The 26,982-nt window shown below is 32.9% G+C and overlaps 2 protein-coding genes across 15 annotated transcripts in view; one reads left to right on the top strand and one right to left on the bottom strand.

The window, feature by feature from the left end:
- LOC145252596 (uncharacterized) overlaps nucleotides 1-11,701 on the bottom strand; it is a 109,358-nt gene extending 97,657 nt beyond the window's left edge. For 3 of the 6 annotated variants that reach the window (XR_013863625.1, XM_080112282.1, XM_080112279.1), the window contains exon 1: nucleotides 11,430-11,701. Coding sequence is in view for 5 of the 6 variants with exons in the window: in XM_080112282.1 (XP_079968408.1) it covers nucleotides 11,430-11,531 (102 nt within the window). In the remaining variant the exon portion in view is untranslated. The remainder of the gene's footprint in view (nucleotides 1-11,429) is intronic. The other 3 variants (XM_080112278.1, XM_080112280.1, XM_080112281.1) reach the window with 2 other exon arrangements.
- The window catches only part of LOC145252597 (uncharacterized), a 103,772-nt gene continuing 87,800 nt past the window's right edge, over nucleotides 11,011-26,982 (top strand). Inside the window, exons 1-3 of one of the 9 annotated variants that reach the window (XM_080112287.1) lie at nucleotides 11,011-11,248; nucleotides 15,758-15,834; nucleotides 24,239-24,257. In XM_080112287.1, the coding sequence (XP_079968413.1) occupies nucleotides 15,830-15,834; nucleotides 24,239-24,257 (24 nt within the window). In that variant the 5' untranslated portion in view covers nucleotides 11,011-11,248; nucleotides 15,758-15,829. Of the gene's footprint in view, nucleotides 11,249-15,754; nucleotides 15,842-24,233; nucleotides 24,258-26,982 lie in introns of all 9 variants that reach the window. The other 8 variants (XM_080112289.1, XM_080112284.1, XM_080112286.1 and 5 more) reach the window with 8 other exon arrangements.

Below are 26,982 nucleotides of genomic sequence, written 5' to 3'. Positions count from 1 at the left end.
CTGAAATAATAACATTATTTTAAAAGCCATTCTTAACATGGGGAAGGGAGGGTGTTTTGTACCTATTCTGTACTTTAACCTTAAAATTGAATAAAAAAAACATATCATAAAACTTTAATTAAACTTGGAAATACGATTTAAAAAATAGCACGGATCAGTAAGTGCATTAGCACCAGAAATTGTAAGGTGAAATACAGAAAAGTTTCTACCAAAAAAACCGTTATTTTTTCAGCCATTCTTACCAAGGGGAGGGGATGGTGTTTTGTCAGTATTCTGTGCTTTCAACTAACAATTTATTAAAAAAACAAAAGGTACATTTTCACATTAGGTCCACCTCCACAATTTTTAACATGAGTAGGTTGGGGGTGTTTATTCCGAAAGCCGTTCTTAACATGGGGAGAATGGTGGTATTTATTCCAAAAGCCGTTTTTAACAGATGAAAGACAGGTAAAAGCTTAAAACACGTGGTTAGGCATGGATGTTGTTTATTCCGAAAGCCGTTCTTAATATGGGGAGGTTGGGAGTGTTTATTCATGGCCGTCAGTGAATTATAGTGCATAGTATAGGTCTTTATATCTCAAAAACTAATTGCCTCTGCAAATTTTAAATGAGATTTTCTTATTCAGCATAGTCGAAAATTGTGGCGGTGGACCTAATGTAAAAAAAAATACCTCCCTAAAAAAAGATATTGTGAAATTTAAATTTAAGCGTGGTACTAAAAATAAAATTAGACAGAAAAATACCACCTTCAGGTTTGTACTTGCACAAAGACTTGAAAAAGTTGTCAACTAAAACAAATATATAACAAGTAAATATTTTCAAAGGCAATATAAGTTACTTTTCTACTTAATTGAATAATTTTTAGTGTTTTTATTGGGTTTGTACTACTGTACATATAGATTCGAAAAAGTTGTCAAAAAATAAATGTATAACAAATATTATCAAAGGTAAGATATGTTACTTTATTACCAAAATGGATAATTTTAGTTTTTTTCAATGTAAAATGTTTATTCAGCTCGAAAAACATAGCGTTTACTGCTATATTTGAAAATTACAAATGGTGGCTGACCCTGTGTTAAACACGTTAAGTATGGGAAAATGAGTTAAAACTAAAAAACTATAGATGCTGTTAAAAACTACCAAATACATGTCTGCCTATGTCACGGTAAAATATATTGAATGAGTTCCTGACAGTATTTTGAATAGTTTTTTTAGTTTTAACTCATTTTCCCAAACTTATCATGTTCAACACAGTCTGCTGTCATTTGTATTTTTCAAATATACTGATAAACACTACATGTTTTCAAACCGATTAAACATTTTACACTAAATAAAAACACTAAAATCTTATCCAGTTAGGTAGAAAAGTAACTTATCTTGCCTTTGATAACATTTATTTTTCAACAACTTTTTCGTTTCTGTATTTAGTAATACAAACCCGTTTTATTTACTGTAATGTTTAGTCGGCTCAAAAAACAGTGTTTATCAGTGTATTTGAAAAATACAAATGGTGGTGGACACTGTTGATGATGTTAAGTTTGAGAAAATGATTTGAAACTAAAAAACTATACAAAATACTGTCAGAAACCCACCGAATATGTCAGCCTATGTCACGATAACATATAATCAGTGGGTGTCTGACACTGTTTTGTATAGTTTTTTAATTCTTAACTGATTTTCCCAAACTTAACGTATTCAACAGAGTCTGCGACCATTCGTCTTTTTCAAATACATCGATAAACACGGAGTTTCTCAAGCCAATTAAACATTTTACATTAAATAAAAACACTAAAAAATTATCCAATTAGGTAGAAACATAATGTATCTTATCTTTGCTTTCGTTTATTTGTTTTTAGACAACTTTTTCGAATCTGTGTATAGTAACCCCCCCCCCCCACCTCACCCTAATATTAATTAAAATCTCACATTTTTTAATACAATAACAAAAAAAAAAAAAACTATTTAGCGTTTCAACATTTTAGCAACGTTCAGCTTAATTCACTGAATGTTGGTTGAGCCCAAGCCATGATTGACGGTAACTCCCGAAGATCCGGATCCAATTCTACAAGAGTACCATTTTTTATAAGGGTGGGAACACCTCCTACAATGGGGTCTCCTTTGTGGCCAACAAGAATATTGCAGGAAACATTACAAACTTCAATGGTGTTTCAGACAGAGTGGCACAGCTCACCATCAGGATCAACAAGGGATACCTCATTAATGTCATTCAGGTTTACCTTCCAACAACAGGCCATACTGATGAAGAGGTGGAGATGGTCTATGAAGATATCGATGAACTTCTTTTTACCAGCAAAACCAGTCACATCACCCTAATGGGGGATTTCAATGCCAAGGTTGGAATAGGAAATACATTTGAATCAAGTCTTGATCCACACGGTTATCGAACAAGGAACAGCAGAGGTGACACCCTTGTTAACTTTGTAGAACATCACTAGTTAAAGATCATGAATATGTTCTTCAAGAAAAAAACTAAACAGACGCTGGACTTGGATATTCCCTAATGGCACCACAAAGAATGAAATTGACTTCTTCCTTACCAACAGGCCACAAGCGTATCAAGCGACACAAGAAACCAAACAGCCAGGGTCTAGCAGACAAGTCATCACACTTCCAGCTGCTACTATCCAACAGGTTTGAGGCGCTAGCAACATCAGAAGATCCAAACACTGACTACAACAAAGTGATATCAGAGATCAGCCAGGCCGCACTGGAAACAGCTGGTCAATACAAACCACAGAAACCAGACAAACTGTGAACAATTACAAAACAGCTGAGAGAGAAACGACAACAGATGAAAAGAGGTGGCACAAATGTACATCGAGTAGATTGAGAGATGCAAGACTCTGAGACATGAAATGGCAAAAGAAATTTCAAACTTCAATGAACAATACTAGAAGCCCTTGAAGTAAACAAAGGCATTAAGTCCATCAAAAAAAAAGGCAGCATCTCAGCAGAAACAACATCACCTATCTCAAAGAAGAAGATGGCACTCTCATCCATGACCTAGACAGAATCGTTTCAAGGTGTGAGAAGTTCTATGCTAACCTCTATGCCACCAGACAACCAGGACACACTCCAACCCTTCATGTAGTGAACACATCTGAGGAACATCCTCCACCCATCCTCCCATTGGAAGCGAGAGAAGCTATTAGGTGACTGAAGTCAGGCAAGGCTGCAGGAGAGGATGGTGTTACTGCAGAAGTACTACAGAGAGGTGGTGAACCCATTGTTGATATGTTTACAAGACTGTTTAATAAGTGCCTCTCAAGTGGAAAAGTTCCACATAAATAGAGGAATGCATCCGTGATCATCATTCATAAGAAAGGAGACACTGCAGATATTAAGAACTATTAGCCAATCAGCTTCTACCAGTGACATAAAGGTATTCTCTCAAGTCTTGCTAAGACGTATGCTAGGGACACTAGACAGTTATCAACCGTGAGAACAAGCAGGTTTCAGAGCAGGTTACTCCACCATCGACCATATTCAGGCTGTCAGTCAACTGCAAAAGAAAGCCAATGAATACAAGATTCCACTGTGCTTTGCTTTTGTGGATTATGAAAAGGCTTTCAACTCTATAGAGTTTGATCCACTGTTCACTGTCTTTGAGAACCAAGGAGTTGACTCTACATACATTACCTTGCTGAAAGTCCTGTACAGTGGCGCTACCTCTATTTTAAAGCTCCATCGTGACAGCAACAAGATCAAGCTGGAGAGGGAAGCAAGACAAGGTGACAACATCTTCCCAAAACTCTTCACAACCTGTCTCCAGTATGCAATCATCAGTCAGATTAAGGTGGGAGGCTAGAGGAGTCAACATCGATGGCGAACACCTGTCACATCTCATCTTCACTGATGATATAGTACTGATGACACAGTCTTCTCAGGAACTAAATCACATTCTAAATGACATCTACTCTAAGAGCAAACCGGTTGAACTCAACATGCATTTTGGGAAGATCAAGGTGATGTTAAACCATCACGCTGCCAAGTCGCCAATAATTGTTGATGAAAGACCTTTGAAGAAGTTGAAAGCTACATCCACTTGGGAAAGAAAATTACGAAAGATGAAGATCTTCTCCCTGAGATAATGAGAAGGATAGCATTGGGATGTGCAGAATATAACGAGAAGCCGAAAATCAAATATGTCAATCAAAGGAAAGATCTTCAATGAATATATACTATTTGTGATAATTTACGGTAGTGAAACATGGGCCCTGACAACTTGCCAAAGTGAAATATTGGCAGTGGCACAAAGGAAGATGGAGAGGATAATGTTAGGCATCACTCTACAGGACAGAAAGACAAACATCTGGATCTGCCAACAAACAAGAGTTATTGACATCAATACTGTCATCAAAACATCGAAACACAGATGGGCAGGTCATGTAACCAGACAGCATGGCAACTGATTGTCCATCAGGAAAACGGAATGGGCACCTCGTAAGCATAAGAGACCAAAGGGAAGACCAAGAACGAGATGGAAGAGCAACCTGATACAACATATGGGTCCCATATGGCAGTGGATAGCTCGGGACAGAGATAGATGTCTAAAGTCCAGGGGTGGGGGGAGTTCCTCATTGAGTGATAAAACCCTTATTGATTGATATATATATATATATATATATATATATATATATATATATATATATATATATATATATATACATATATTTATTAGTGTTGGGACGATTAATCGGAATCGGTAATCAGAAAAATCATAATTTTTTGGGATACTGGAACCGGTATCGGAATCAGAAACATTTTTCCGGTGCCAAAACGATTCCTTTGTTTCTTCTTTATTTGATTTTGTTTAAAACAAAATCTTCTGCAGTTGGTAGTAATTATATAATACTAAATATTAATATATTTTAAACAACCAGTCGAAATAAAATCTACAGATTACACCCACAAGTGTATTTTCACGTTTGAGAAAATATATGCACAAGTTACATGTGTTTTTACGGTAATCGGAAAAAATAACAACTTTATAGTAAATATTTAGGGATTTATAAAGAATCAGAATCAGGAATTTAGTAAGGAATCGGTAATTGTATCGGAATCGGAAAAATATTGGAATTGTCCCATCACTAATATAATATATATATATATATATATATATATATATATATATATTCGAAATATGAGATTAGAAAGACAACCACATGCGTATCTGTATTTTTTAAATAAACAAAATATTTGTTTAAAGTTTCAAATTTTCGGCTTATAAGCCTTCATCAGGAATTTTCTTTTTAAAACAATACAATGTATTTTTTTATTTTTATTTTCTTACGTGCCATGATGTCGTTTTCCCCATGCTTCTAAAAAGTGGATTACTACTAAACTACCCATTCGCACTTAGATGGCGCCACCCACTGGACTGACAATACACACTCTCTACTTCGACCAACAAACTCTGCCAAAGGACATCATGGCACGTAAGAAAAATAAAAAAAAATACATTGTATTGTTTTTAAAAGAAAATTCCTGATATATATATATATATATATATATATATATTCATTTAATCACATAAATTAATATACGAAAGTATAATTTTATGCGTAAACTAAGTATTTACTTCAGCAGTGCTCAATACATAGGTAGAGCTAGATAGTAAGTTACAGAACAAAGGCCCAGCATAAGGTCAACTGGGCTTTTGTTCTGCAGGTGCCTGCCCATTGGCTGATTAAGAAGGGAGCAGTGGAAACTAAGAAGCTGATTGGTTAACTAAAAATTCAATCGAATATGCGTATATAAAAACCTTCGGGACGAGATCAAAGTGTAGTATCTTTTCTTCAGATGCTGCACTTCTATTTCTTGTTCTCTTTCGTTGGAGGAGAAATCCTTCACGACTGAGACAATTTTTATTTTTGTACCTTTTCTCCACGTTAAAAAACGACCCTGGTGTCTAACTCTGTCCCGTGGGGAGGCATAGTAAATAGGTACAACAACCCTTTGCATAAGCCTGGGGAGAAGTGGCATTTTGACGCTTCTACACCATTGGGGCGAAATTTTGTAGTCCAGATTAAAAAAAAATGGTTTCTACCGATTTTTTTTCTTTTTTTTTTTGTCAATTCTAATAAGTTACAATGGTAGCTTCCAAATTATGCAGTCGAAATTACGTGAATATTACTAAATTATTAAAAAAAAAAAAAAAACTTTAATCGTCTTAGCATTGATTGCGGTCATCTTGTTTAAATTGAAACGGAAAAGTACCCCCCCTTTTGAACTGTCCTCTGTCTTACGATCGTTTTCATCAATTTCTATTTTTTATTTTCTTTAATAAATAATTTTCCGGTGATTCTTTTCTGGGACGCCGGGACGCCAGCTCGCCAAAAAGTACGTCACGGGCCAAATTTCATTCCGTCATGAAAACAAATTTCTACAGAAAAAAAAACCTTATTTTTACACTTTTTTCTCGCGATTAAACATGAAATTATATATTGAAAACCGCGTTTATTATTTTTAATATCCAACAACGGAGTGGAAGTCAATAATTCCGATTTTAAAACAAAACTAATCTTTTTGATAAATCTCTGTTTGGCGTACTCATGAATTATTTTTTCTAAAGAATAAAATTGAATAAAGTTTATTTTTACAAGAATGTTTACACATTTACCTAGCAAATAAGCATAAAAATGAATTTAGGAAAACTCGTCCCGGGAAAACTCGTCTCGGGAAAACTCGTCTCGGGAAAACTCGTCTCCGGAAAACTCGTCTCGGGAAAACTCGTCCCCTTTCGCTAGGTAGGAAAACTGGTCCCGTATTGAATAAATATCGATTGAAAACACATTTTATGATCGTTCTTGAAGGAGATATTGCTTTTTAAAATAGACTATAGCCCCCCCCCATAATATTTTTAAAAAATATTTTTATTTGTTTAATGTTTTTTTTTTGTTTTTTTTTCTACCTAACTGGCTAAGTTCTTAGTGGTTTCACTTATTTTAAAGCGTTTATTATGTTCATACAAAGTTAATTAAAAAAATTTTTGGTTCTTATTTTAACGATGTTTTTTGGAGTCATAAAAACAATAATAAAAAAACAAAACAAAAAAATTAAAAACTGGGAGCGTTACTTTTTTGTTTTGGTTTTTTAATTATGATAGTTTTTTGTTGTTATGTTTTTGTTTTCTCTCATACCAAATGCACTCATGCGTTATTTAAAATTATAATTTTATCAATTATCAACATTTATTGCCGTCCTGTCAAATTTTGCAAAAATTAACTAATAAATCAAAAGCGAAATATTTTTTTGGCGCGAGAGATGCCATGTGCTAACAATCTCTCGTTAACTCATTTTTAATTTTTTTAATTTTTACTTCAAAATTCTAAAATCAATCATTAAGAGAAAAAGTAATCACTAAATAAATTTATTAATCAATTTTATTGAAAACTCCGCTATCGTTTATCAAGAATCTTTTTAATTTCATTTTTTGTTGGTTGTTTTTCCGAGGGAGATATAACCCCCCCCCTCTCTAAATTATATTTAAAAAAATATTAAAATTTTGGTTTGTATTACTGTACACATAGATTCGAAAAATAATAAACTAGACAAAATACTGTTAGAAATTCGCTCAATATATATTACCGTGACATAGGTTGACATATATTCGGTGTTTTTTTAATAGTATTTTGTCTAGTTTATTATTTATAACACCTATTCCCGAACTTACTGTGTTTAAGAGAGAGTCGGCCGCTATTTTGAATTGTCCAATACATCGGTAAACACTGTATGTTTTTCGAGCTGAATAAACATGTTACATTGAATAAAAACACGAAAAATATATCCAGTTTGGTAGGAAAGTAACTTATCTTGCCTTTGATAACATTTATTTGTTATATATTTGTTTTTTGACAATTTTTTCGAATCTATGTGTACAGTAATACAAACCCAAATCGATTTTACCCTTTTATAACAACAGTAAATAAGTAAATTCTTTTTATATTAATATAAAAAAATATGCGGTCTCGTTTATGAACATAATAAACGCTTTAAAATAAGTGAAACCACTAAGAACTTAGCCAGTTAGGTAGAAAACGGACACTTAGAAAATCGATTTTATTTAAAAAAAAACAAAAACATCAAACAAGTAAAAAAATTTTTTTTTTAATATTATGGGGGGGGGCTATAGTCTATTTTAAAAAAAACAATTTCTCCTTCAAGAACGATCATAAAATGTGTTTTTAATCGATATTTATTCAATAAGGGACCAGTTTTCCTACCTAGCGAAAGGGGACGAGTTTTCCCGAGACGAGTTTTCCGGAGACGAGTTTTCCCGAGACGAGTTTTCCCGAGACGAGTTTTCCCGGGACGAGTTTTCCGGGCACCCATAAAAATATATGGTAAAATCCATTGAAAGCGGTCGGTGGATGAGAAAATAAAGCTGTGTACGCATTATAAATGTTTCTTTTCTGTGTCTTATGTTATACATTAGTACATTAGGGGTCATTTCGAGTTAAAAGTTTATTTACTGCACTCATCTGGACTAGAGAAAATCATGATTTAAATGTGTATGTCTCGTTTAAATAACTAATGATGAATATCTAATATGGCCGACAAGACGGGTGATCAAAAAATCAGATCGAGCGTACCGCGTACCGGAAAACGAAATGAGACTAACGAAATGAGACCTCATTTGATCTCATTTCGTTTTGCGGTACGCTCGATCTGATTTTTGATCACCCGTCTTGTCGACCATATCAGAGAATTATCGTTAGTTATTTAGACGAGACATACACATTTAAATCATGATTTTCTTTAGTCCAGATGAGTGCAGTAAATAAACTTTTAACTCGAAATGACCCCTAATGTACTAATGTATAACATAAGACACAGAAAAGAAACATTTATAATGCGTACACAGCTTTATTTTCTCATAGAACCACCGACCGCTTTCAATGGATTTTACCAAAAATATATAGGAAAAACCACGTTTATTATTTTAAAAAATTTCAAATTATACATCGGTATCGGTTGACTTCCTTTTTTTTTCCTTAAACGAAAGTGACTTGGTTTGATTAAATTGTGTTTGGCGTACTCATGAATTATTTTTTTTTTTTAAGAATAAAATTGAATAAAATTTATTTTTACATGAATGTTTACACATTTACCTAGCAAATAAGCATAAAAATACATATGAAAAACCGAGTTTATTATTTTAAAAAATTTCAAATTTTACATCGGTATGAAGTTGACTTCCTTTTTTTTTTCCTTAAACGAAAGTGACTTGGTTTGATAAAATTGTCTTTGACGTACTCATGAATTATTTTTTCTAAAGAATAGAATTGAATAAAGGTTGTTTTTACAAGAATGTTTAGGCATTTACCTAGCAAATAAGCATAAAAAATATATAGGAAAAACCGCGTTTATTATTTAAAAAAAAATCAAAATTATACCCCGCGTATGAAGTCAGTTTCGTTTAAGAAACAAAACAAAAAAACAAAACAACTTCATACAAATAATAAACGCGGGTTTTCCTATATAATTTATGCTTATTTGATAGGAAAATCTCTGAACATTCTTGTAAAAATAAACTTTATTCAATTTTATTCTTTAGAAAAAATAATTCATGAGTACGCCAAACAGAAATTTAAAAATTAGTTTTGTTTTAAAATCGGAATTATTGACTTCCACTCCGTTGTTGGATATTAAAAATAATAAACGCGGTTTTCAATATATAATTTCATGTTTAATCGCGAGAAAAAAGTGTAAAAACAAGTTGTTGTTTTTTCTGTATAAATTTGTTTTCATGACGGAATGAAATTTGGCCCGTGGCGTACTTTTTGGCGAGTTGGAGTCCTGGCGTCGCGGCGTCCCAGAAAAGAATCACCCTAAAAATAATAAACACGGTTTTTAATATATAATTTCATGTTTATTCGCGAGATAAAAGTGTACAAAATAAGTTTTTTTTCTGTAGAAAGTTGTTTTTATGACGGAATGAAATTCGGCCCGTGGCGTACTTTTTGGCGAGCTGGCGTCCTGGCGTCCCAGAAAAGAAGAATCACCCATAATTTTCCGATTGTCGTAATTTTGTTATATAATCATCTTTAAAATACGAGGATTACGTAGATACCATTGTTTTCATGTGAAATTCAGTATTACGATTTCCGAAAGTTCGTCCTTATAGTGTAGAAGCGTCAGCATTATCCCTAGATGCAAACACCTTGAAGATTCCGAATACAAGGGATATCCGTTTTCGTTACTTTAATGGATGACGTTTTGTTGTAGCCGTTAGTGATAGACATTTTTACTGAAAACACAATAGCAGTTTGTTGTTCTACTTCATGAATTTTCGTAATTTTTTAATATATGGTACTTGTACAGTTTAATCAAGACATTAAAAAATGAAAATATCGAAAAAAGGTTATATTGTACGTATCCGTTTTGGACTGGATCTCCGAAAAAAAAAATTTCATTTAATTTGATCGAGTAGTTTTTTTGTTTTTATTTACAGTGGAAAAACATGTTTTTATGAGAGCGTGTTGAGAAGTCAGCCATTATGGAAATTTTTAACACGCCACGGGGAGATAACTCCAGTTAAAGCACCCACACTCCCTCCCCATCTTTAATACTAGCTTTTCTTCCTAAAAATCGAACCTTTTGCTCGGTATCATAACAAAATGTAAAAAAAAAAAAAAAAAAAAAAAAAAAAATACTTGATGAAATTAAGTGATTTTTTTTTTCCGGAGAACTTCGTTCCATAACGGATACGAACAATATAAACTTTTTTCGATATTTTCATTTTTTTTTTTTTTAAATGTCTTGATTAAACTGTACAAGTATATTATTATTTTCGGTATTTTTTTTAGATTAGGTCCACCCACCTCCTTTTCTTTTAAATGACAACTTAGAAAAGTTTTCGACTATGCTGAATACGAACATCGCATTGAAATTTTGCAGAAATAAGTAGTTATCGGGATATAAAAAGTTGTATTATGCATTGTATTCTTTGGCGGCCATCTTTTTTACGCGCGTGCGCGCGGCATAAACAAATCTACTCATCTATGAATAACACCACTACTGCACGCGCATAAAAAAGATGGTCACCAAAGAATACAGTGCATAATACAACTTTTGATATCTCGATAAGTACTTATTTCTGCAAAATTTCAATGCGATTTTTGTATTCAGCATAGTCGAAAACCTTTACAAGTCGCCATATAAAAGAAAATTGTGGAGGTGGGCTTAATCTAACAATTTACCCTATTTTCGACATGGCAATTATGTAAGTACTATTCTTTTTGCTTAAACTCACATATTAAAAATAAACGATCTGTCGAACCAAGGACCAAAAATATAAATGAATAAACATAAATAAAAAGTAAAATAAAATAAAGCAAAACCGAGGGAATATTCGATTTCAGTTGTAAAATGACCTGGCCCGAAAATGAAAAATTTAAAATTACCTGTTGCAGACGTTTATTGTTAATTTTTATCTGAATAATGTCATAAATGAGAAAAAGTGCTGCTATTGTAAAGACTCCACATAAAGACCAGACAAAAAACATTTTTTCTCTCCTTTTTTTTTTTTTTTGCTTTTTCAAAAATTTCGTTTTTACAAATATATATAAAAAATGAACTTTACTCGATGTTGAAAATTAAACTCAAGTGAAAAAGAAAAAGTAACGAAATTCGTGGGAAACACGCCAACAAGTTTACTTTCATTTTTAAGTTTTAGTAAGATTTCATGAAAAAGAAAAAAAAAAAATAGGTCAACAAGTTTACTTTCATTTTTAAAGAAAAAAAAATTATTGTTTGATTTTAGTCTTCTATTTACGAAAGACATTTTTTGTAAATGCTTTAATTCAAGGAAAAAAAAAAAAGATAGTGAAAAAACATTATTAATTTTTAAATCAACGCAAATTTCATTGACCAACAATTCTACTACGTACAGAGAAGGCGTTTAGGTTGCATGTTTACAATAACCCCGCCATGATTTTTTTTGTCTTTGTTTTTCTTTTTTTTTAAAGTTGATATTATTTTCGATTTTTGGGTTTGTTTTACTGTACACATAGATTCGAAAAAGTTGTCACAAAACAAATATAGAACAAATAAATGTTATCAAAGGCAAGATAAGTTACTTTTCTACCCAACTGGATATGTTTTTAGTGTTTAATGTAACATGTTTATTCAGCTCGAAAAACATACAGTGTTTACTGATGTATTGGAAAATTTAAAATGGCAGCCGACTCTCTCTTTGAGGTGGTAAGTTTGGGAAAATGAGTTATAAATAAAAAAAACAGACAAAATACTGTTAGAAACTCGTTCAATATATGTTACCGTGACATACGCTGACATATATTCGGCGGGTTTTTAACAGTATTTTGACTGGTTTTTTATTTATAACGCCTTTTACCAAACTTACCGTCTCCGAGAGAGAATCGGCCGCCATTTTGAATTTTCCAATACATCAGTAAACACTGTATGTTTTTCGAGCTGAATTAACATGTTACACTAAAAACATATCCAGTTGGGTAGAAAAGTAACTTATCTTGCCTTTTATAACATTTATTTGTTCTATATTTATTTTGTGACAACTTTTTCGAATCTATGTGTACAGTAAAAGAAAATAGTTCAGTGAACCATTTTCCTGTAGAGGACTAGGATATATAAATCCTAATCCTGTTACAAAAGAAAATAATGAAACGAATGGAATGAAGGAAACAAAGACTCAATTGCTGGATAAGATAAACGTGTCGTTTATTTACTGTTGAAAGAATGAACGTTTTAGATATAACACGTGTTCATGTCCGCGCGGTGTCACCATCGTTTGTTGTGGGACTGGTGGTGTACAAAAAAAAAGGAAATGTGTGTTCATCTCACGTTCGGGTCACTATCGTTTGTTCGCATGTGGGAAGAGAAGTGAGTAATGTAGTGCTAAATGGGAATGATAGTCCAGCGTGTAGACAAAGAAAAGGATAGAGGGTTGACATCAGTTAAACTGCGCGCCATGTTAGCAGTCAGCTACGCAAAGGTATTCTCAGGCACAAGTTGTATATATAGAGAGAGAAAGAGTGAGAATGTCAATCCAGTTCATGGAGAGAGAAAGCGTATAAGGTGTACGTACTGTTTGTTAGCTTTTTGCCCCACATGGTAGCAAGTGGCGTGAGGTGCACAGGCGCGCGCCTCCCAAAAGGGAGGCGGCTGGTTCATCAAACCTCTCAGCTCGAGAGCTGGTCCGAAAAGAAAGAAGCTGCTTATTGCTCTTGCTTTTATAGGTGTTTCCAGTGGTCTTTTGCGCATGTGTGGATTTCCTTTGAATTGTTAATTGTAGGCATAGACCGATTCATACCATCCAAAAAATTCCAACAAAAACCTAATAGCCAGCCATGGTTCTCCCCAGAATGTGCTGCTGCTATCCCGCTCAGAAATCACTTTTTCCATAGCTACCAACATAATATATGTACTGAGACTAAAGCTGCTTTGAGGACTGACAGCAACCACTGTAAAAGAGTAATAAAAAATGCAAGAGAGCTATATGCTCAGTTCGTTAAATCCAAAGTAGCTGAGCAGCGGCTTGGTTCCCACCAGTTTTGGCAAATAGCAAACAGGATCCTGAACAAAAGTGTGCGTTCTATCCCAAGTATTATCAATGGACCTGAGGTCATCTCGTCAGAATCAGACAAGGCCATAGTATTTGCCAAGAACTTTGCAGCTAATTTTACCCTATGTGACGAAGGCCATCAACTCCCCGTATTTCCTCCTATAACAAACAATATGTTATACAACATACAAATATCTGTGCGCGAGGTCACCAACCTAATCAAGAACTTTGATTCCAGTAAAGCAACTGGCCCAGACAGCATTCCAATTATAGTATTGAAAAAGCATCAACCAGAACTTGCCCCCATACTTACAAATCTGTTTAAGTGTTGCCTTAAGGAGAAGTGCTTCTCAACACCCTGGAAAACCTCATCAGTATGCCCTGTATTTAAGAATTCAGGTGATAATTCATCTCCCTCTCAGTACAGACCAATAAGTCTCCTGTTTGTCATGAATAAGTTCATGGAATCCATATTAAATAAAGAAGTAGTCAACCACCTTAGCAGAAATAACCTTCTTAGAGACATGCAATATGGTTTCCGTTCTGCCAGATCTACAGCAGATGTGCTAATAGTTATATTTCATATTATTAGTGAATCTCTCGACAAAGGCTTCCTTTCTAGGGCAATTGCTCTTGACATATCAAAGGCCTTCGACAAGGTATGGCATAAGGGCCTACTTCACAAGATCTCCAGCTGCGGTATAACTGGAAATGTTTTCTCAATTATTAAATCATATCTCTCTGATAGGCTCATAAGAGTAGTGGTTGATGGGCAGAAATCAGAGGCCCACAGTGTTAATGCTGGAGTCCCTCAGGGGTCCATCCTGGGCCCAATTCTCTTCCTGATCTACATCAATGATCTCCTAAAACAGATACTTAAATCATTCGTTAACATCGATGCTGATGACACGATCATCTATGGCAACACATCAAAGGCCGTAAATGACAAAGTTCTCTCTGATTCTCTCTCCTCTAATCTTGAGCATGTGGTACAGTGGGGGAAGAGGTGGCTGGTTACTTTTAATGCATCTAAAACCAAGCTTCTATCTTTACATCATCAACGCTTGGATCTCCATCTGGCATCAATTGAAATGGATGGCTCTCGTTTAGGGGAGGCTCCATGGTTTGATAAGCTCCTGGGATTGACCTTTACTCCTGACCTGAAATGGAACATGTACATCAAGTCTGTTGCCAAGGTCGCTGGAAAAATGGTGGAATCTTTCTACCGCTCCACAAGATATCTCACTGCTGATGCAATTCTCTATCTGTATACAAGCCAAGTACATCTAAGGATGGAGTACTGCTACCACATCTGGGCAGGAGCTGCTTGTTTTTAGCCTATCCTGCCTTGACAGAGTACAAAATAGACTTTGTGGCCTAGTGGGGGATGCTCTTTTCTCTTCCCTGCAATCTCTCTCCCACAGAAGAGACGTTGTGTGCCTGTCTTTGTTTTATCGTTATTTCCATGACAAGTGCTCCTCTGAGCTCCAATCTCTGGTCCCCACTCGCCAATCTTTCACGAAAAACACCTGTCTAGCTGAAACCACTGTCAATAATTTTCCCCATTCTTTATCTGTGCCTAAATCAAAACATAGATTCCATGAACAAAGCTTCTTTCTTAGAAGTGCATGCCTGTGGAACTCTTTTCCGTTTGCCTGTTTCCCATCTGACTACAACTTGGATGTCTTCAAGTCCAACATAAACAAATTCCTGATAAACTGGCCCCTTAAGTAAGATACTTTATGAAATCTCCATTGCTAACAATTACTACGATATTATCCCATTGATTACTGTACATGCAATAACCCTTATCTCCGAGTGGCTTCCGGGCCTTGATAAGTGGTGACTACCACATTAAAAAAAAAAAAAAGAAGTAAAAACCGCCAGACTTCACCCTGTCCCTGAATATTTAAGCAAGCGCCCAAACTGTTTGGAGCAGATTGAAGCCAATTCTTGAGAAAGAAAAACACTCCCAGAACAGCCTAGACCCCCCCCCCCTCTACCCTGACCGCCATCCAGTGGACGAAGGATAAGATTTTTGTGAAACTTAAAATGTTTTCGTGAACTGACAATGTACATATGTAAAAATCTGTAACTTTTGTGAAATTAACTTTTCATAGCTAGAAAACCTGAGTGTTTGTCTTTTCCTTTCCGGTGCACATGCAAAGCTTTGCTTTTGCTTTTCAGCAGAAACCAACGCAGAGACGCAGAGAATCTTGTGAAGCCCTCCCGGAGAAAGATGATCACGAGCCACAGTTTCCGATGAGGTTAGAGGTCAGTTGCTGCCACACTTTTCCAGATAGGTAGAAGAGTAAATTATCTTGCTTTTGATAACATTTATTTGTTATCTATTTAAATTTTTTACCACTTTTTTGTACCTCTGTGGAATTCTGTCTTTGTTACAAAAAAATAGAATCTTTTCAATTTTCAATTCGATCTTGAAATTGTATTTGTCTGCCCCTGCTATGCACTCTCCAAATGTCCCAACTAAAAATCAAAAGAACTGTATCCATGCACAAGTGCATAACCACCTTTCTTCTTTTTTAAAATATTACTATATGGGGAATCATTTCGAGTTAAAATCTATTCAGAAATACACATTTTTTATTGTGAAATAAACACTTTAAATATGTAAACATTAAGTAAAGAATATCAAGTTATCCAATATGGCCATCTCATTTGGATAATTTGTAATTCTTTAAGTTATGATTGCATATTTTCAATACAAAATGTGTATTTCTCAATAGATTTTAACTCAAAAAGATTCTCCATGTAATAAAACCAAGCTTTTATCTTTACATCATCAACACTCTGATCCACATCTGGCATCAATTGAAATGAATGGCTCTCGTCTTAGGGAGGCCTCATGTTTTGACAAGCTTCTGAGCTTGATGTTTACTCCTGATCTGAAATGGAACACATACATTAAATCTGTTTCCAAGGCCGCTGGAAAAATGGTGGTATCCTTCTATCGATCCAGTAGATATCTCACTGCTGATGCAATTCTCTAATCATATAAGAGCCAGGTACGTCCAAGGATGGAGTACTGTTGCCACATCTGGGTAGGAGCTGCTAGAAAGGACATCCTGCCTTGATAGAGTTCAAAATAGACTTCATAGCCTCGTAGGGGATGCCCTTTTCTCTTCCTTGCAACCTCTTTCTCACAGAAGAGATGTTGCGAGTTTGTCTCTGCTTTATCGTTATTTTCATGGCAGGTGCTCGACTGAGATCAAATCGATGGTCCTTCCTCGCCAACTTTCACAAGAAACGCTCGTCTAGCTGAAGACAATATCAATAATTCCCCCCACTCTTTATCTGTGACTAAACCTAAATGTAGATTCCATGAATAAAGCTTCTTTCTTAGAACTGAGCACCTATGGAATTGTCTTCCGTTTTCCTGCTTTCCAGCTGACTACAAATATGGTTGTCTTCAAGTCTAACATAAACAAGTTTTGGTGAGCCGTTCCACTTAGGTTAACAAATTTACCAAATTTCCATTACTGGCGATTACTATATTATCCAATTGTCTACTGTACACTCTTTAACCCTTATCCTCGAGTTACCTCTTGACCTTGATAAGTGGTGATGCCTATGTAAAAAAAAATATTCAAAAGAAACATTTTTAATTCCTACACCCAATTTGTTTTATCTCAAAATCCACTCAAGTTGTAATTTAGTGATATTGCTCAATAAATAAGATGCCTGACGCCTTCGTATTTTACTCACAATCATTAATTACGGAATTTTAAATGCCCATAACTTCTGTTGGTATTTGTTTACATTGTTGATCTTTTAAATCAACACATTTCAGATAAAGAAAAAAAACATTATTACATACTGATGTGTCATGGTGAAACTAGTCTAAATTAGAAAAATTACAAAAAATGATCCAGTAGAAGATGCAACGGAATTTTGAGTTCGTTACCAAAATCCATTTTTCGTGGTAACAACATGAAAGAAAAGAAAGGGAAAAGCAAATTTGTTGGAAATGGAAAACTAATAGAAATGAGCAAAAGAAATACAGACCCTAAATGTGTTTAAAATGATCCAAATTTATTAAAATAAAAAGTTATCAATTGCCTTTATTTCCCAAAGCTAGGGTTTTAAAAGAAAACCCTTAAGAAACATTTAAAATAATAATAATAAAAAAACAATACAAAAAAGACGACAATTCTTACTTGAAAGAAAGGCTGAAAGAAAAGAACATATAAAAAAACAGAAAACAGTTCTTTTGAGTCCTTGTTTTAAGTCCAGTCCTTCTTTTAACAAAATATTCAGTCTGTCTTTTAACAAAATGCTTTCCTTTCTTTTCCTTCTCGAAAGGGAATCTCAAAGAAATTCTCTTTGACTTTAAATGGAAGAAAAGAGGTAAAATATTTTTCCTTTGTGAAGGCTCAGGTACCTTTAAATTCAAGGGAAGAAACAGAAAACCATAAAGCCGCTTTGATAGTCTTCATGTGTACAAATAAAATAATTCTTACACGGGATAAATTCTGGTATTAATGGTATTTTCTTTCTGTGAAGTAAACTTCGGTTGAATAGTCTTTCCTGGCAGTCACATGTGCTGATAATCTGCTCGTCAAGCCGTCGAAATTAATTTCTGTCTTTACAGAAAAGAAATTTCCAAAACACAACCGATTTCTTCCATTAATCCTTTAGAGACTAATTTTCCAGTCGATAAAACCTTGTTGCTTTTTAATAACTGGGACTAATTTTCCAGTTGATAAAACCTTATTGCTTTTTAATAATTGGGAATAAAATTGCGATGAAAGTTTAGTAAGTCTTTTTCTAAAGGAAAAAAAAAAAAAAAAAAATTTAACGTCAAAATCTTTTTGACAGAGGACGAAGTAAAGTCACCTATTTGAACGGGGGGGGGGATATTCGGACTGACGAAAACGGGGAAAGGTTCTTTCTTCCTCCCTTCCTCACCCTCCCCTCTCCAGAGGGTGGGAGAGTAGAACACTGCTGAAAGGGAATTATAACGATGCTGATGATGATGGTGTAAGTGACCTGCAAAGGGCCAGTCAATGAGTGCGTTCCTTTCGCTAAATGTCGAGATGTTGAATATGTGTATATAAAAAAATAAATAAAAATTATTTCTTTATTAAAATTTTAACAGATGTGCTAGATATATTTATTTTTGGATCTTTAGGCACTTTCAAACGATTGTGAAGAACAGACCATATAATCCCATGACACTAGACTTGTGTTTACTATACAAAGTATGGAACAGCGGAAGCGACTTAATGATTAAAAAAAAAAAAAAATTTTTTTATCTTCTTCAAACTGCAATTGATAATTAACCGTTGTTATAATTTTGTTAGGTTTTAAGATTTACACAGTTTAACTATTAATAATATAAACATTTGTATATTAAATATGAAATACGGATTTACTAAATATCAATGACTGTTCATTTGGTTAATTACCGGTTTCCATACTTATTTTGTAAAAAGAAACAAACTAGATATGGTAGTAATCTACAAAATGTTTATTATTTGTGCAATAATATTTTTAAATCGGTTCCAATCCGGCGATAAAATAGCTGGCAAAAATCATGTTTATATCATAACTTAATATTAAAAAAAAAAATTTAAACACCATTAATTAAAAATCTATATTGTAACGAAACATTTTGAAATAATGGAATTTTAATCGTTTTAATGGATCAATTAATTTTTAGGAAGTTTTTTTTTTTCTTGGCAATTCAACTGATACTAGTATATCTAATTAGAAAAAACGCTATTAAAAAAGAAAAAACATAATAATATTCAATTTGGTGCCCGGAAAAATCGTCCCTGGAAAACTTGTTCATTTATGCTAGGTAGGAAAACTGGTCCATTATTGAATAAATATCAATTGAAAACACATTTAATGACCATTATTGAAGGAGATATTGTTTTTAAAGGCATCTCTATAAAATTTTTAAAAATTATTTTTACTTGTTTACTCTTATTTAAAAAAAATAAACTTAATTATGAACTCATAGAGTCAAAACACAAAAAACAAATCCCTATATTTATTTAAAAAATACTTTAGTTTTAACACTTTTTGTGTTATAACAGAACAAAAAAAATAAATAAATAAACACTTACGCATTATCAAAGAAAGCAAATATTTTATAAAAAACATTAATTTAGTTTAAACAATTCTTGTGTTATTATGAAACAAAAAAGAAAAGGTAGGCGAAAAAGGTAGGCTCTCTCTACCGTGCTAGAAAACTACTGACACCTGAAAGTATCCTGTACCTTTATAAGGCCACCATTCGCCCATGTATGGAGTATTGTTGTCACATTTGGGCTGGTGCATCTGCTACTAGTCTCTCGCTCCTAGACAAGGTTAAAAAAAGAGTCACCAATCTGATAGGCCCTGAACTGGCATCTAAGCTTCAGCCTCTGTCCCATCGACGAAATGTTGCATCCCTCTGCTTGTTCTATAAGTATTTTAATGGTGAATGCTCTGACGTACTGCAGACACTTGTGCCCCCACGACGTACACACCCTCGACAAACCCGACAGGCAGCTAAATCCCACCCCCAAACAATAGAGATCCCTAGATGTAAAAGATCTTTCTACTCCAGTAGTTTCTTCCCTAGAACCGCTAGACTCTGGAATTCCATTCCAGGTTCCTGCTTCCCTAACTGTACTGACATGCAGAAGTTAAAGTGCAACGTGAACCGACATCTTGCTGCCCAAATCCCTACATAGTGCCCCAGTAGTTGCTGTCCCTGATAGTAGCCCCCTACACCAAAGTGGCAATGTGCCTTGTTTGGGGTGAAAATGTAATAAAAAAAAAAAAAAAAGAAAGAAAACACGGTACTTATGTATTTTTGGTACCGCGCTGTAATAATAACATTATTATTTTGAAAGCCATTCTTAACTTGCAACTTCAAGGTAAGTTTTTGTCCAATAAATGTATTTAAACTTTAAAAAAATAAATAATTTTAATTATTTGAACTTTTATGTTTCATAATAAATAGAAATTACCATCAATGGAAATATATTGTGTTCAAATTTCGAAATAAATAAATATAAGGGGGGAGGGAACACGCACTAAAAATATTTCTCCTTATATATTTTACAGAAACTGCATTTTATATGTAATTTCATTCTAAAATGGATAAGTACAGGAAATTTCATGAAAATCTGACCATTAGCTGATTTTTGCTATTTTTTTTTTAACACGGGTATGTTTTCACGTTCGAAATGCTTACTACATGGGAACGTTATTTTAAAGTGTCAATTATGTAAACACGATTTTGAAATTTTTAAAAAATTATTACTGGTTGATTTTGCCCTTTCTTTAAATGGTACAAAAGTTATATTGATGATATTAATTTATAATAGAGTTGCATCGTTTTACATATGGGGGAAGGGGTAATTTTGTGGTGAATTTTGGAGATGTCTAGGAATCTTACTGGAGTTAGGGATGAAAAAAAAATGAAACATTACAAAAGACGTATGTGCGTGCATGAATGTGAATGTGTGTGTGTGTGTGTGTGTGTGTGTGTGTGTGTGTGTGTGTGAGTGTGTGTGTGTGAGAGAGAGAGGAAATTAGTGGCGGGATTTCATAAAATTAAAAAAGGACAGAGAAACTCTGTAAAATAAGTGAAAAAAACTAAAATGTTTATCTAGGTATTTTTTCTGCCAATGTTTCAAAATAATCTCGTCAAATTTTGACAAACTTTAAGCAGTGATGGCTCCTTTGGCGCCACCCTCCTCGTCCTCGAAATAGGCAAGGTGGCGAGATGAGATCGAACTCATTAAAATTTGATTTTCCTCTGTAAAAAAACTTATTTAATCAAATTAGTGGAATTTTTTATGAGAACTTAATTTCATAATGCGTACATACAATATTACTTTTCTTTTTCGATATTTTCATTTTTTAATGTTAAACTAAACAAGTACCATTTTTAAAACTGATTTTTAACCATTTTAATAAGAAAGTGTAGCCATTATAAGGCTGATTTTGATCTAGATAGTTCGAATTAAGTTATCTCTCAGTTATTCATAAAATAAATGCCGAATCAAAACAAAGTATTGCTTCGTTATAAAATTTGATTTTCTTTATTTAAAAAAAAAAACTACTAGATCAATTTACGTAATTTTTGGAATAAAACATATCTGTTCCTTGGCGGGATATCATAAATTGTTTTTCTGTAATTTTGTTTTGGATTAGGGGAGATACTCTAGGTGTATCAGAATTTGGGGGGAATTTTTGACACCCCTAACAGAAAACTGCGAATAAAATATAAAAACTCATAATTTCTCTTTTTAAAGTGGGTTGTTTATTTTCTGTATGGAATATACTTCCAAAATAAACTATTAAAGTTGTTTAAAAAATAATGGAAATATTTTTTATTTTTTAAAAAACAGTGTTTACAAAGTGCCGGTGTGCATTCAACCAGCCATTTTTTTTTTTTTTTACATATGATATCAATTGAATTTTACGAGTGAATTTTTTTTCAATTTTTAAACTTTAAAAATCTATTGAAATTTTTCTATTGGTTCAATTTTTACATTATTTTTAGGGTCAATGTGAAATGTTTTGCTCTTTCCAATAAACCAAATATAATATTTTAGACAAACGTTATTTTTTAAATTCATCGCCCCCCCCCATTTTGAAATGTCTATTAAAAATTAAATAATTAATTTATGCACCAAAGTTTTATATATCACAAATTGAAGATAAAAGATCAATAAATAAAATATTCTAATTTAAAACAAAAAGAAAGACGTGTTTTTTTTTAAATCACGATTTTTTTTTTTTAAATGAAAGCTCATGTTATGTAAATACCAGACGCTGACGGCAATTTCTTCTATTTCATTCAATGTTTTCTTTTTTTAGATATTAAAAAAAAAAATCAAGTCAATAAAGTAGAAATAAGATAGAATAATCAAAAACTCATGTATTTCATTAAGAGAATTAAAAAAAAAAATCGCTCAACTGGATTTTTTGCTTAATGGGAAAAACTTATAAGTGAATGTGTGTGTGTGTGTTTTTTAACTACGGAGGACCAAAAATATTAATTTTGGTTAACAGCACACAATAAAAAAGAGACATTAATTATGTCCCTTTCACGAATCCGTATTTGATAAATTCCCAAATTGGCAGCAAAATGCTTATGGCGCAAAATGCTTATGGCAGCAAAACGCTTATGGCGCAAAATGCGTTACAAAAATGCAATTTTCTACGACCCCCGCTTTAAAAAATTCTTTTATTAAAAAAATACATGGAATTTAAAATATAAATATGGATAAATTCTTAACAATGAAGAATGGAACTACCTATTTAATAGTATTTTTTATAGATAAGTGATTTTTTGGCAGTTGTATATACATATATTTATCGAAACAAATCAAAATATGTTGATTTTCTTTGAATCTTTTTTAAAGAAAACCGATTTAAAAAAGACAAATATTGCAAACCTGTTATTTCTTTTTTAAATTTGGTCTTTGCTCCTTTAATTGAAAACAAATTAGGGTTTGAATTACATTTTTCAAGTAGTTATAAGCTTTGAAAGATAGTAAGTTGAATTATTAAAGTTCTTATCATCATTTTTAATGGCCCTAGAGATACTTTGGAAAGGAACATAAGGAAAGCAGTGAACGCATCCTTCATTATTCCCTGGTCTCCACCTCATCATGTGACGAGCAATTAGCCACCCACCGCTCCCGACAGAGACGGTAGCCACGGTAAAATCACCTCCCCCTCACGACATTTTGAATGATTTCCTATTTCAGTCACGTAAATTTAGAGATAATTGTTTTGTTTTGTTTGTTTTTTTTTGCCTGCTTTATCAAGTTATTTGCACGTAATTGCTTAAAAGAAGTAGAATCTTATTTTTTAGGAGTTGGGGGTAAATATAGAGAGTAAGGCTCTACTTTTAGCAAAAAAAAAAAAAAAAATCGCATAGAAACAAAAAAATAAATTCAACCAAATAAAGGGGAGTAATCTATATTGAATAGCTACAGATTTACCCCCCTTTGTAAAAATAATTTTTAAAATAATTTTGTAAGGCGGAAGATATCGATTACAAAGTCTAGAATCCGACTGATTTAGTGTTATATATTAGCTATATTAGATTAAAATTGTGTGTGTGTGTGTGTGTGTGTGTGTGTGTGTTAAAAGAGAGAAAAAAAAAAGAGGTGGAGAAGAAGCGGAGATAATGAAAGTATTTTTGCTTCTAAGAAATAAAAATTTTATCTCTCTCTTTCTCCTGTTTACTTCCGAGATTCGAAATAGTTTCACTATCTTGATTAACCTTTTTCGAAGTATTCCTGCAGTACGCTTTCATATTAAATATGAAACTAAAAACGTAGATCATTCGAAAAAAAAAAAAAAAAAAAAAAAAAATGAAAAACCAGTTCTCTGGTTTGTCCTGTCCTTATTCGATTTCCCTCTCTTTGCTTCCTTGTCGACATTTGTGATGATGAAAATATTTTAAAAGTTTTATGACGCAAAATATCCCATGGAAAAATATTAAAAGCCAAATGAGCGCAAAAAAAAACCAAACAAACACAAAAAAAAAACAAGATTTTTTTTTTTATTTTAACACTTTGACGAGAAAAAAGTGAGAAAGACACCTGCAAACCAATCTGAACAAAAACAGTTTTGTTTTATTTTTCTGTAACTTTTAATTTAATTTTTTTTTTTTTTTTGCAAGGACAGAACAATGTCAGCAAATCATGTAAGTCAGACGCTTTCTATTATTTTAATTTATTTTTCTTGGGTATACACTCCCTGACCAGTAGTTTTCATATATTGAAGATTTCAACTTTAAAATAGTTGCAATTGAAACAACATTACCATAACCAAATTAGGATAATCGTTACTATTACAAATATATTTTTAAGTAAAAATGTCGTTAAGAAATTGACCAAGAACAATTTATTTTGCTTCGCATACTCCTTTTTGATCTATTTGCGCTGGAAAAAAATCTATAGTGATTACCTACTTAAAAAAAAACAAACAAAAAAACTAACTTACAGATATATCATTATGGTGTACGTACCCATAACAGAGCGAAGAGGTCATATTCCAAAAATTGCTTAAATTGATCAACTAGTTTTATTATTTATATGGAAAATCATTTGGCAGACGTTGTAGAGAATGCCCCCCTCCTCTAAATTCCACAATTTTCACATTTTTTTTTCTTTTTTCCTGCTAATATCATCGATTACAGACCTAAGTTTCAGATTATAAAAAAAAAAAAGAAATAATAACTTTTCATGTGTGCGTGTGAGGGTGAGTTCAGTTTTCAATTATAACGTTGTACTAAATTGAACACGAACTTTGTACCACAATAGATAGATACATACATACATACATATATAGATGAGAGAGAGAGAGAGAGAGATGAGTATGGATCAGAGTGGGGGGAGAGAATAGGGGGAAAAGAAATCTTCCCTTTTTTTTTTTAAACCCCTCCGTTCGAACCCCCTAGCTTCCGGTCACGTCAGAGAGAGTTGCCAGTTTTTTTTTTTTTTTTTCATTGTGGTCCCAAAGTTTGTGCTCAATTTAGTACAACGTTATAATTGAAAACTGAACCCCCACCTGAAAAGTTATGAAATTTTTTTTTTTTTTTTCAATTTTTTTAATAATCTGAAACGTAAGTCTGCAATCTATGATATTAACAGGAAAATTTTTTAAAAAAAAGTGAAAATTGTGGAATTTAGAGAGGAGGCAAGGCACTCTCGACAACGTTCGCCATCATTTTTTTTTTTTTGTATTTGTTTAGTTTAATCAAGACATTAAAAAAAGGAAATATTAAAATAAATAAATACATTATATTGCACGTACCCGTTATGGAATTAAGTTCTCATCAAAAAAATTAACTTAATTTGATCAAGTAATTTTTTCTATTTTTTTCTTTTTACAGACGAAATTCAAATTTTAATGAGATCGATCGTATCCTGCCATCTTGCTTATTTCGCGGACGAGGATGGGTGCCTTTAAATTAAAAAAAACGGATTAAACGAAGGGCAAAATGAAAAAGATTTCTTTTTTTTTTACATAGGAGTCACCACTTATCAAGGCCCGGAGGCCACTCAAGGATACACGTTAATGAGTGTATAGTAGTCAATAGATAATATCGTAGTAATCGTTAGCAGTGGAAATTTGGTAAATTGGATTACTAGGCACCGCCAAAATTGGGGGGGCAGGTCAGTACTTTTTGACGGACCGTCTTTTTAAAAATCTACCAAAAATCAGGTAATTATCCGATCAATACGAAATTTTCAGCGATTATTAGGAGAAGAATGAACTTTATAACAGTGTACTTATTTTTCATAAACGATATTTATATATATATATTTTTTTGCTTACAAAACCCCCCCTTGTTTTGAAGTGGGAACAAATATGCTTAAAATAATCATCTGAAACTGAACAAAACATATTGTGTTGTTGTAAGGGATAGAATTATAGATTAAAAAAAAAAAAAAAAAATTGTCTGCATACCTTATTTTGACGTCTGAATATCAGAACTTCGATTGTGTTTAATTATCCCGCTTTTGAGTTTTGAAGTGTGAAATTCGGTGGATATGTTAAGTAAAATAATTAATTTAAGTTAAGCAAAACAAAAAAAAATTTTTTTTAATATTTATACGAAAAAAGCCATTTTAAAATTTTTGATAAATAAATTAACAATTTTTTTTTAGCGAGCCGAATAATGCATGACCATTATTAAACAGGGCATGCTTTGAATAATTGATATAAAAAAAAAAAATTCGATAAATGTTGTGCCCTTTGTGTTAAAAATAGCATAATTTTTTTCGATCCCGTTTGAAAACGTTTGCCGCCTTTCGACTACGGTGGACCAAACGCGCTGAAATATTTTTTTTTATTCTGCTTTAAATTGCCCCCCCCCCCATTTTGGGGAGTCTGGCCCCCACACACATATACATTAAAAACCAAACTCATACAAATGGTCACCCATCTGGTACTGGCCAGCCTCAGCTTTATAATACATTGAAATTTTCGTCACTGAAAAATAAGTTTTTTTGGCCTGTTTGGTCTTCCATAGTTTTCTTCTTATAATCCGCAAACGTAAACAGAGTCGATCTCGACTCTACATGAACGCGAAATATCTGGTTACCTATATGAATAAGTGGAATTATTTGAAATTCAGGTACTTATATTATAATATTTTTGCATATTCTCTTAGAAAATCATCCTAAATCTTAGTTAGACAATAAATAAATAAATTAATTATTTCAAAAACCTTTTTTTTTAAATATTTAAGTACGTTTTTTGTGCAAGACAAAAAATGTCAATTGTTAACTTTTTGGGAAAATTTAACATTTAAAATTTAATTAAAAATAGTAGAAAAAGTTTTACATTATTCTGTTTTCTATATGATAAAATTCAGGGTTTTATCTTTCTGGAAAAAAAAAAGTTACTCAGAAATAATGGAT

This window comes from Euprymna scolopes, chromosome 29 (assembly GCF_053919585.1).
Source record: "Euprymna scolopes isolate OS-2025 chromosome 29, ASM5391958v1, whole genome shotgun sequence".
Classification (NCBI taxonomy): domain Eukaryota; kingdom Metazoa; phylum Mollusca; class Cephalopoda; order Sepiida; family Sepiolidae; genus Euprymna; species Euprymna scolopes.
This window is presented reverse-complemented; position numbering and strand designations above follow the sequence as displayed.